Here is a 12,977-nt window from a genome sequence, read left to right as displayed (position 1 = left end):
TTTCTTGATTCTCCTCCTTTACAGACAACTGCTCCTTCTTTGTCTCTACTGATGGATTTTCATCCATGTCACATTCTCTATCTACGGTTAGAGTCTCCATCCCAGTGCCCTCTCTCTTTTCATGGCTTCAATTAATCATCTGTACATAGATGATTCCCAAACCAAAATATCCACCTCTAACCTCTCTACTGAGTTAAGGTTATATATCTCCTATAATCTAGTATTGGGAATCAAGATGGGCTCTTAGCACATATTCAACCAAGTGCCCTTGAAGAGTTTGGCCTTTGTTTCCTTGATTAAATTAGGAGTCTGTGATGGCCTCCTTGCCTCAAGGGAAAGCCTAGTTTACAATGGTTTGAGTGACATGTTTGTGACGTCAGAAGCTTTTAGACCACGTAGGTATAAGTCGCATTTTTGTGATGATTTTAGGTCATGTGAGTGAGTTGCATGTGTGACTCACCTTTGACCCTGAACAAGATATATAAAACCAGGGGTTGGCTTTCTTTTTTTGGCGCTCTGAGCTACAGTAGTGAAGTGTGACTCTGGGGCAGCCGTTGTCGAGCTCCCGGCTGAACCCAGATGTTGGTAACTATGAATTGTATTTGGTCTGTTTATAAATGTATGTTTGTAATTTGTTTGTATTTGTTCTGAAGTTCAGGGTGCTAGCTTTTTCCCCAGAACTAAGTGAATGATATTTGTATGCTGGATTAAAGTAAGATTGTTAACCCCTTAACGTTGCTTTCCTTAGTAAAGCAGATCAAAAGAACCTGGGCTTGCAGCATTCTGTGAGCTGGTTGTTGTTGGTTTTATACCCCCACAGCAGCTGTTAGCCAAAATGTTGAAACAATCCTCTTGGACATCCCAAAATGGATGTCCCATGAGCATCTCAAACTCACTATGACTAAAACAGAACTCATTATCTTTCCCTCAAAGCTTTCTTCAATTTTGAATGACTTTATTACTGTCAAGGACAATATCATCCTCTACACAATCTCAGGGTCATCTTTACCTCCTCACTTTCCTTCAACCCATACATCCAATTACTTGTTAAATCTTGTCATTTCTATCTTCACAACATCCCTTATATATGCCTCATGCTCTCTTTTCTCTACTAATACAGCCACCCCCAACCTAGAGCAAGCCCTCATCAACTCTCTCCTGCGCTACTGCAATAACTTGTATCCCTGATCAAGTCTTTCCCCACTCCAATCCACCTTCCACTCAGCTGCCAAGATCATTTTTCTAAACTATAGGTCTAACTATGTCACCACTCTGCTCAAGGAGCTGCAGGGGCACTCAATCACCTCCAGGATCAAATATAAACTTCACAGTTTTGCATTTCAAGTTCTTATAATGTGGCCACTTCCTATCTTTAGTCTTACAACTCACTGTCTCCTTGCATTCTACAAGCCATCCATTCTGGCCTATTTGCAGTTTATCTAATATGGATCTCCCATCTTTGCACTATCCTCCATGCCTGGAATGTTCTGCCCTTTTCTTTGGTCTCTTAATTTCTATGAATTCCATCAAGACTCAGTTCAAACCCTACATTCTGCAGGAGCCCCTTCCCACTTCCTTCATTTGGTAATGCCTTCCTCTTTCAGGTTACTTTCACCTATGGATATAGTACCAACAACTATAGTACCTATAGTACCTAATTATTTACATGTTGTCCTCCCATTAGATTGTATGTTCCTTTGGGGCAGGGAATGTTTGGTTTTGTCTTTTGTGGTATTCTCCTAATAAGCACAGTGCCCAAAAGACTGTAAGCATTTAATAAATTTTTGCTGTCTAATAAGAAAAATGCTAACTAAAACAATTCTGTGGTTGCACTTCAGATCCAGCAAACTGGCAAAAATGATGAAAGAAAATCCACAGTTGGACGGGCAATAGAAACAGTCATTACTAAACTGAGGTAAGAGTTTTGAACTGTTCCAACGACTCTGGAAAACAATTTGGAATCATGCAAAGATTTGCTAAATTGTTTCTACCCTTTGACTGAGCAATCCCACTTAGGGTATATCCCTAAGAATCTCAGAGAGAAAGAAAAGCTCCACAGATACATGTATTAATAGCATCCTTTTTTGTATTACCAAAGAAGTGGAAACGAAGTGGCTATCCAACACCTAAGGAATGGCTAAGGAAACTGGTATATAAATACAATGGAATAGTATTTTGACCAAAAAAAGATAAATATGAGGAATTCAGAAAAACACAGTATATACATACAGACCTGTATGAAATGATGTTGAGGGAAGTAAGTCTAACAAGGAGAACTCTGACTAAAACACAAATGAAAATCACACCAAATGGCACTTCAACTTTGATTAGTTGTACTTGACTAGTCTTGGTTCTAGAGAACATATGATAGTACACACTACCCTTCTTTAGGTAGAGATGCAAGGGGCTACAAGGACAGAATGTTGCATGAGCTCTTAGATATGATGGTTTATCAAGTAGTTGTAACTAACTTTGTCACAAGGGAACATTCAAATGGAGTCACAGGTATGTTAGGAAATAATTCTATTTATTAGTTTAAAAAAAGCAAATGTTATCTGTTTGACTTTAAGAAAAAAAACTGTTAGCTATTAAAGTGGAAAGTAACCTGTCCTTTCAGATAAAATGACAAAATTAAGTGCTTTTTCACTTAGCTATTTTGGGGAACCTATTTTGGCAGAGATTTAGGTCTTTAGCAGTATATTTTCTGTGTCTAAAAGCATACAAATGAACATAAATAAAATACAAATAAAACAGATCTTTTTTATGAAGATTTTTAAGTTTAAAAATACAACTCAAGATTAACATTAAAATTCTTTCTAAGACCTCAGAGAATAATTATTTGTTATTAATACTACAAAGGTATTATTGTCAAGTAAAGTTACTTACTGTGCTTTTGTCTTTCAGAAGTTTTTCGATTACTTCAATTAACATTTCTTTTTGCTCTGGATCAAGGCTAAACATAAAAAGAAATAAAATATTACATTTATAAAATAGTTGTTTTCTCATTCTGGTCTAAATTGTTATGACACGATTCCCTGCTGTTAAATTTCAGTAGCAAAATGAATACAGCTATCAGAAAAGTCAGAAATAAGCAGCAAAGGAACTAGATTCAAGAGAAGACAATGAAATTTTCCTCAATCAAGGGCATACTAATACTACCCTTCAAAGTTACTAAAAATAGCAATACTGTAAAGGAAATTAAGACTTTCATATTCATTCATGAAATTACCAATTAGATTACAAATTCCATGAGGGCAGGAACTGACTTTTGTTTAATCTTCATATCATCCACAGGCTCTACTATAGTAGCTAGTGTAATAAATGTTCCCTGAATTATATGTATCTAAGAAAAATTAAAACAGCCCTTAATAATATGCAAGTAATGTACTGATTACATTTTCAACTCCCAAAATTAAAGCCACTTTTCATCTTGGTTGTCACATTGTCCAAACAGGGTCTCATTAATTCAAATATCTGTCAAGTAAAATATACATACTATGCTATCCATTAGAAGAATTATAAAGATAATTAAGACATAATCCTTGTCCACAAAAAGTTTACAATCTGATAGAACTTCAATATAACAATCTAGTTCTATTTCAGGAAGCTATCTAACAAAAACCACACTTAACCACTAAGAGGCATTGCTAGTCACTAAACTGATCACACTCACGCAACAGCATCAGGCCCTGGAAAGTCCCAAGTTCCCCAATTAAAGGGGAATGATAAGAAATGCTAAGCTTTCTATGGTTCTCAGAGAGTACATGGACTTCTATTACCCAACTCCACCTGTGCTAGGTGACTGGGTCCACCTATTTAGCTTAAGAAATATGGCTGATATAGATTTTCCCAATCAAAATGAGCTCTCAACCTGAAATATTTGTATTTCACTAGGTGGTGCAGTGGGCAGAACACTAGACTTGGAATCAGCAAGATATGAGGTTCAAATCCTGCCTTGGATACTTCCTAGCAGTATGGCCCTCTGCAAGTCACTTAATATCTGCCTGCCTCAGTTTCCATACCTGCAAAATGGGAATAATAATAATAATAGCACCACCTCTCAGGAGAGCTGTAAGTATAAAATATTTGTAAAGTATGTGTAAACCTTAATGTGTCATATAAATGCTAGCTGTTATTACTGTTACTACTACTATTACTATTACTACTACTACAAATAATAATAATACTATTATTACAGGTAACTTTGAAAGAACAGAATTTCGTCCCGATTCCGAACTCTCTTCCCTACCATATTCAGATGTTATAGAGTGTGCTACAATTCATGCACAGAAATAACAAATGCAATAAAACAATGGCTCAAGCTCATCCCCACATAGTGTATAGGCACATTAAATCCAAGAGTAACACAGTTCAATTGTTCCCAAGTTGTTCCTCCTTCAAACAAGCAAATTAGTATAAGAAACACAAAAGAATTTCCACATGAGGTACAACTTGGAGCATCCAGTATGGCCAGTCATTAGACGAAAGGCTTGAACTCTAGATCTGCATCTCAACTCCTCCTTGCACAGCAGAGCAGAAACTCAGGACAGCCTTGGCGCACACTGACACTCCTACACAAAAATCAATACTTTTATGTTCAGTGTCCTGTCACTGTGAAGGACTTAATGACTGCTTGTTGCTATAGCTAGCTCAGTCTACATAGAGACAACTCAAAGTCAAGAAGAGGTTGTCATCATTCCACTTAGGGCCTCAATTCCTATTTCCATGGGCCAAGAGGAACATTACCTTCCCTCTATCCCTGTAGCCCCGCTTTCTCATCTTAACCTTTTGGCTTTATGGATACAGTTAGCTCAAGATGTAGAACTAACATCATCAAATAGGGCATAGCTAGCTTGTTCCTAATAACACACATAGAGTCAACATTAAATGAAATGGAGAGAAGTAAGTACATGGGTATCACGGGTCTTATTATTTCACATATGCCCAGGATAACCTTTGTAGATATAGTTTTTAAAAGCCTAGTTCAAGAATAAACATATTGGAAAAATCGCTTGAAGATGGCACCAATAATTTCTTTAAATTGTGGTGTCATTGGTATAAGGACTATTATAAAGCTTTCTTCTCTAAAGTCTGTTTCACTAAAAAAAATCTGCAATGCCCAAATCTGGGCAATGTTACGAGACTGAAGAGGGAAACAATTTGAACAAAACACTAGACCAAGAATTCAGATTTTCAAACAGTATTAATTAAAAGTCTATTATCTCAGAAACTTCATGAATGCCAACCTATATATGCACATCACCTCCTGCTAGTCCTCAGAGCTACACAGTTCACAAAGGCAAGCTCGCAAAAAGGCAGCTAAACCCTCATGGAATAAGGGGAGTCATAAAGGAATTGAAGGGCAATGAAATGTCTATTTTATGTATGACGGAATCCTCAAAGAACTCTATTTCACTACACTCAGTTATTTACAATGTACCACTTAGTTTTACTCAAAGAGGTGGGGGGAGGGGGGGGGATGAGGGGATGTGTTTCTTTCCCTTATCTACCTTGTTTAACTCTAACCCTATGGGAATCAACATCCTTGGTTCCTTTAGATCATCTCTGGTGTTCATCTGGCCCAAACCAAGTGGAGACATTTCTGTGCATAATGACTAAATACTTTCATGCTGTCTTCAGCCCTAAAATGTCCCTTCATTATGAATTTAGACTTCAACTTTCTATCTATTGTCTGACAAAATTATTTTTCATAAATAATTTTGATAACAAAATAAATATGAAGCACACAGACACATAATTCAATTATATCTGCCTATTTAATGGAATTAAATAAGATTTTAATTTCTTTTTTACAGTTACTTACTTAGAAGGTAATTGTAGGACAGCAGAAAGAGCACAGGATCAGGACTCTGAAAGCACAAGCTAGAGTCCTAACTTTGTTGACTGTTGGCCAGTGATGCAAGGCAAGCTACAAATTCTGAGTCCCATTTTACTCATCTATTAAAATGACAACAATATCTATCCTGCCTCCTTCATATGGCTGCTGAGACTCAAATAAGATAAAGGAATATATAAATGGCAGCTGCAATACAGTGATATTGTTTAAAAACAATTTTTTGTTGATTCATCAACACAGAATAAAAAAGGGTCAATCTCCAATACCAAGACAAAAACTGAAGGAAGAAGTAGGAACTGGGAATCTCAGCTTGCATCAGAAAGAAAAAAATATCAAAATGAAACAATTATGAGAGAACAAGAAAAAGAACATGCAAACTCTGATTATTTAAAGTTACCAAAAGGTATAATTCCTACCATGCCTAAGGAAACTCAAAGTCAATATGATCAGATGGCTTTCTAATATAAACAGAATCGATAGGAATAGTCTGAAGAAAAACTGTGATTTAACTAAAAGAGATGACATGTTAATTACATGCCAATTAAGCATGCTTTCAATGTTTATCTTTCTGTAGGAAATTAATAACAACTGACATTAATATAACACTTTAAACCCTGAAAGTGCTTTACATACATTTTGTCAACTGATACTTAGAATACTCCTTAGAGATAAGTAATGTAAGACTTCATTATACCCATCTTAGAGATGAAGAAACTGGGACACGGTCACGTAACCAACAAGCACCTATGGCATGATATGAAATTATATCTTCTTCACTTCAAATCCAGCCTTTTAGCAACTATGCCACATTACCTTCTCTTCAGTGTTGCTGTATCTACTGGACTCTTACCTGTACAACTTCTGTATTGCATGGGCAGCATTCTTTCTAACATATGGTGATAAGTCAGCAGAAGCTTCTTTAATAGCAAGCATCATGATAGGAACAATAATTGGAACCCTGATACTGGAAAGGACTCTCAAAGCACTTGCACGAATTAACTGATTTGGATCCTAAAAAGAATACAAAAAGCATTAAACAATACCATCAAAAATCACTTACATTTCAAAATTGCGTGCAATGTTAATGTTTGACAAAGGAAGGCTTACGAAGGCATTCTCTTTCAGTTTCAAACATGGAAGGTGCTCACCAAAATTTGATTTATGAAGTTTCCGAGTAGTCTTTCAAGCTAATATGTCTATTAGCCCAAAAGATACAGTAAAATAATGTTAGAACAAAAGAAATTTTGGTTAAAATTTGAAAACTAATGGCAGAAAGGTGGTAGCTAACTAAAAATAAAATTATTTAAATATACATAACTATCATTCAGTATCATACGGCACAGTAATGGATAGAGATTCAATCTCAAAATTTAAAAGATCTAAATTGAAGTAGTACTTGTGTTACAGTGCTTATTTTTTACTAAAAAATTAAAAATTTTTAATTTTTACAAAATTAACTATTTCATCATTAACAGTCATTTAAGGCTTGACTATTACAAAAAATAAAAAGGCATTTTTAAAAGTAGAACAATCCAGAGCACTCTAATCACAAATTATACAAATATTGATATTAAAGCATTTAAAACACTAGAAGATTTTCAACAAAGTAACCATACAGCTAAGTGCAATTCTGTGACAAAATGTGCTAGTCAGTGGTATACCTGAGGAATTTGAGTCATCAATATATTTTAATCTACTTCCAAGACCGAAATTAAACTTTAAAAAACAAAAAATCCTAATATTTAGACTCCTTTTGATGTATTCATCAACTTCTTACTAAAAATTTTACTCAAGCTATAAATAAAAAGTGCTGACTTTAAACCAAAGATTAAAGATGGTGCCTACTACTTCCCTAGGCCAAACACCTTCATGTATACATACATTCTATGTGACCTAGGACAAGGGACGTAGCTTAACTTTCAGTACCTACAGGCAACTAAGACTACAAACCTACAGAACAGTTGTTAATCAGCATCTGCAGGAGACTGGCTCACAGGGAGTGCCCCATACCAATGAAAGCACAGGACTGGCAAAAAATATAAAATTCTCAATATTCTACTAAATTACTTTTTGAGATTATCACATTACTCATTCTACTAATATAGTTTTGATATATCTATGTTTTTCCCTATCATTTCTAAATTTTTACCTTACAAGTTTGTTTTGCCTTGTTTCCTAGAATATAGACTATTTGGTACAATGTTTTACTTTTCTTTCTTGGATGCCTTTTAGCAGTTACATCCTACAAAAGAGCAATAACCAGGAAAGCAAGGATTCTATCTTGTTTCCTTCCTCCTCCACCAACTAACATAGTATTAAGCACCCATAAGGCCATTATTAAACCTTTTTAAACTGACATGAAGACAAGGAAGGTAGGAACAAATACACAGGCTCCAAGATTCTGAGAGACCATAAACAACTTGGGAATATATTTTACTTACCATGGCAGAAAGGTTTTAACTCTTTTAAGACACTACTTTGACACTCAGTAAAACATAGAACTTGTGTTCTAAATAATAATCTCCTTCAACTGTGCAAACACCTTGTTACTCTAGAATAAGGCATGTTATCACTTACTTTCAGAGCACGCTGAAAAGTGCTGATGGACAAGAGAGCCAGATCCTGTTGTTCCTCAGCATATCGGACCAGGTAAACATAGACCAGTTTTTTGATCTGGTGGAAAGGGGAAAGTAGGGAAGGAAACGATAAAAAACAAGTTTGATCATACCAGATAGGAAGACAAGAACTCACCACCTAAAACATGTCCTGTACACAGTAACTGCTCAATACATGTTTCCAGAATTGAAGACCTTTCAGTCTCACAGTCCTTCTCAACTTTCCTCAGGAAAATAACATAATCTGCCCACATCTGACTTTCCTCATCTATACAGTAAGGACATTACTCTGGGTTAGGGAAACAATATTTCAAAGCACTTTTAAAGTATAGGATCATTAATTGTCCATAACATCTAAAAGAAACATTTCAAGAAAAGGCATGAAATAACTACTAAATGAAAATACAATAAAATGAAAATATTCATTTACAAATCTAGTATTAATATTCTGATCTAGAGAGTATACTTTTTTAAAAAATCTTAACTTCTAGGGCCCCTCCTACTCTGTTTACATTGGAATGCTCTTCCCAGATACTCCATTTACATGGAGGGGGAGGGGCGCCCAGGGCAGTCACTTTGTCATTTCCCATCCTGCTGGCAGGACATCATCATGGGCTAGCCTGACCAGGCACCCTCTTCCTCCTATCCACTTTTCAGTTTCCTTTCATGTGTTGTCTTCACGCACTGGAATGGAAACTTCTTAAGATGGCTACTGGAAAGCAGGGACTTGTTTAAGCTCTCCCCCAAATCCCTCCAAACACCTGTAAAAATGGCTCTGAACAAATTCTAGAGCTGGGGAACCCACAAAATAGCAGAGGGAAGCAGATCTCCAGCCCAGAAGAGCCTGGATGGTCGCTAGGAAGGGTCTATTGCACACTGCTGGGGGCGGAGCGCAGCCCAGCAGAGGCTGCACCAGGACAGACCAGACTAGGAGTAGATCTGAGCAGGCCTGAGGGCCATGAATCATTGAGCTGTGGCAGTTACCAGACTTCTCAACCCATAAATGGCAGTTATCAGACTTCTCAACCCATAAACGCCAAAAACCATGGAGCAGGTCAGTGGGAAAACTGCTGGACCGGCCCAAACCCTGGGAGTGGCGGAGGTGGTGTGGTGGTGGCAGTGGCAGCAGCAGGAAGCTCCTGAGGCTGCTTCCAGAGCTCCAGCTTCAGCTGCTTCCCTAGTCCCTGGCTCAGATGGTGGGAGTAATTAAGCAGTGGATCAGAGCAAGAGTGCAAGGAGCATTTTGCTGGTGCAGAGGCAGGTTCTCTTGCTTTGCCCTGCTTGGATCTGGGTCACAATCCTGGTTGGCAGTTCTTGGGGGAGGAGGAGTGCTGCTTTGGCACAGCCTGCGGTGATAGTGGAGTAGAATTAGCTCTGAAAGCAGTAGTGCAAAACCCCTGAAGCTTGGGACAAAGTACTCTCTACTCTACAAGCAATCATACCCTGACAAAAAACTCAAGGGTCAAGTAGTTGGCTGGGAACATGGCCAGGCAGCGATAAAGGACACAAACTATTGAATCTTTTTTTGGTGACAAAGATGATCAAAACATACAGCCAGAAAAAGTCAACAAAGTCTTAAGAGCCTACATCAAAACCCTCCAAGAAAAATATGAATTGGGCACAGGCCATGGAAGAACTCAAAAAGGATTTGGAAAAGCAAGTAAGAGAAGCAGAGGAAAAATTGGGAAGAGAAAGGAGAGTAATGCAAGAAAACCATGAAAAACAAGTCAATGACTTGCTAAAGGAGACCCAAAAAGATACTTAAGAAAATAATACCTTAAAGAACAGACTAACTCAAATAGCAAAAGAGCTCCAAAAAAGACAATGAGGAGAAGAATGCCTTGAAAGGCAGAATTAGCCAAATGGAAAAGGAGGTCCAAAAGACCACAGAAGAAAATACCACCTTAAAAATTAGATTGGAGCAAGTGGAAGCTAGTGACTTGATGAGAAATCAAGATATTATAAAACAGAACCAAAGGAATGAAAAAATGGAAGACAATGTGAAATATCTCATTGGAAAAACCACTGACCTGGAAAACAGATTCAGGAGAGATCATTTAAAAATTATTGGACTACCTGAAAACCATGATCAAAAAAAGAGCCTAGACATCATCTTTCAAGAAATGATCAAGGAAAACTTCCCTGATATTCTAGAACCAGAGGGTAAAATAGAAATTGAAAGAATCCACAGATTGCCTCCTGAAAAAGATCCCAAAAAGAAAACTCCTAGGAATATTGTCGCCAAATTCCAGAGTTCCCAGGTCAAGGAGAAAATGCTGCAAGCAGCCAGAAAGAAACAATCTGAGTACTGTGGAAACACAATCAGGATAACACAAGATCTAGCAGCTTCTACATTAAGGGATTGAAGGGCTTGGAATATGATATTCCGAAGGTCAAAGGAGTTGGGATTGAAACCAAAAAATCACCTACCCAGCAAAACTGAGTATCATGCTCCAAGGCAAAATATGGATTTCCAATAAAATAGAGGACTTTCAAGCTTTCTCAATGAAAAGACCAGAGCTGAATAGAAAATCTGACTTTCAAACACAAGAATCAAGAGAAGCATGAAAAGGTAAACAAGAAAGAGAAATCATAAGGGACTTACTAAAGCTGAACTGTTTTGCTTACATTCCTGCATGGAAAGATGATGTGTATAATTCCTGAGAGCTTTTTCAGTATTAGGATAGTTGAAGGGAATATACAAATACATAGACAGTTTGAGTTGAATATGAAAGGATGATATCTAAAAACATAAAATAAAATTAAGGGATGAGAGAGGAATATTTTGAGAGAGGGAGAAAGGTAAAGATAAAATGGGGTAAATTATCTCACATAAAAGTGGGAAGAAAAAGTAGTTCTGTTGGAAGGGAAGAGGGGGCAGGTGAGGGGGAATGAGTGAATCTAACTCTCACCGGATTTGACTTGAGTAGGGAATAACATACACACTCAATTGGGTATCTTACCCCACAGGAAAGCAGGGGGAAGAGGATAGAAAAGGGGGGATGACAGAAGGGAGGGCAGATGGGGGGAGGAGGTAATCAAAAGCAAACACTTTTGAAAAGGAACAGAGTAAAGGGAGAAAACTGAATAAAGGAGGACAGGATAGGATGGAGGGAAATATAGTTAGTCTTTCACAACATGATTATTGTGGAAATGTCTTGCATAATGATATATGTGTGACCTATGTTAATTGCTTGCCTTCTTAGGGAGGGTGGGTGGGAAGGGAAGAGGGGAGAGAATTTGGAACTCAAACTTTTAAAAGCAGATGCTCAAAAAAAAAAAGAGTTGTTTTTGCATGCAACTGGGAAATAAGATATATAGGGAATGGGGCATATAAATCTATCCTGCCCTACAAGAAAGTAAAGGGTTTGGGGTGACAGAAGGGAGGGCTGAATGGGGAACAGGGCAACCGGAATATATGCCATCTTGGAGTGGGAGGAGGTAGAAATGGGGAGAAAATTTGTAACTCAAAATCTTGTGGAAATCAATGCTGAAAACTAAAATATTAAATAATAAAATATGAAAAATTAAAAAAAAATCCTAACTTTACCAATATCAAAAGGGAGCATTTTCAAATACAAAGTAGAACAGAATAAGAGAAGTGAATATGAAACTATGAGTATGTTATACATAGTTTGCTTTTTTAAAGTATATAATGAATATAAAAGTTTCTTTCAAAGCTGTCCTGTTTGTCTGTGTTTCCTTTTGAGAACTTTCTTCTGTTATCCCTGTGCATTTTTTTTGATGGTCTGCAGCACATGGTGCTCTTTACTGAGGCTCTCAGCGGTTCAAACATACACTAAAGCAATTTTCTTACATAAAAATGGGCAGGGCTTTAATCAATTTCTCCATGGCAGCCACTGAGACCTAATTTCAACACTTTCAGGCATAACATATTTTTATATATTTTATGGTCTGCGGGGTTGATTATGGTTTTTTTTAAGTTCTCTTTGTTCACGCATAGCATTTTTAAAAGTACATCAATGGTCCTCTTTTCTTTCTTTTTTTTTAACATTATTGGTAGTTCCTGTTCCTACCCTGCCCCAAAGAAAAACAAAAAAATACTATCTTTCTTTATAAAAAGCTAAGCAGAGTGAAGGAAAACAAACCCATACATTTGTCAGTTCCAAAAACGCATGTATCATATATGTATGATTCTATATCTTGAGTCTATCATTTCCTTGCCAGATTTTAGTAGCATGTTTCATCATCAGTTCTCTGAAGTCATGCCTGGCTATTACAATGTACAAAGGTCTATTGTCTTTCTACATTGTTTTTCTTTACAACAGTTACCATATAAATTGTCTTCCTGATTCTCCTTGCCTTACTCTGTCAGTTCATTCAACTGTTTCCAAGTTTCTCTGAAACCAACTTCTTTGTAATTTCTTAGAGCATAATAATATTCCATTACATTCCTATACTGGTATTTGTCCAGTCATTCTCTAATTGATGAGTACTTGGTTAATTTCCAGTTCTTTGCCCCTACAAGAGTTGCTATAAATATT

At 36.9% G+C, this 12,977-nt stretch overlaps 1 protein-coding gene across 5 annotated transcripts in view; it reads right to left on the bottom strand.

Annotated features, from left to right (window-relative positions):
- AP3B1 (adaptor related protein complex 3 subunit beta 1) overlaps positions 1-12,977 on the bottom strand; it is a 351,843-nt gene that overhangs the window by 247,745 nt on the left and 91,121 nt on the right. For all 5 annotated transcript variants that reach the window (XR_005010651.1, XR_005010652.1, XR_005010653.1 and 2 more), the window contains exons 4-6: positions 8,435-8,530; positions 6,708-6,868; positions 2,887-2,953 (exon numbers count right to left, since the gene is read on the bottom strand). Coding sequence is in view for 2 of the 5 variants with exons in the window: in XM_036762900.1 (XP_036618795.1) it covers positions 2,887-2,953; positions 6,708-6,868; positions 8,435-8,530 (324 nt within the window). In the remaining 3 variants the exon portion in view is untranslated. The remainder of the gene's footprint in view (positions 1-2,886; positions 2,954-6,707; positions 6,869-8,434; positions 8,531-12,977) is intronic.

This window comes from Trichosurus vulpecula, chromosome 1 (genome assembly GCF_011100635.1).
Source record: "Trichosurus vulpecula isolate mTriVul1 chromosome 1, mTriVul1.pri, whole genome shotgun sequence".
NCBI lineage: Eukaryota > Metazoa > Chordata > Mammalia > Diprotodontia > Phalangeridae > Trichosurus > Trichosurus vulpecula.
Note: the sequence above shows the minus strand (reverse complement) of the source record. Positions and strands in the feature narration are given on the sequence as shown.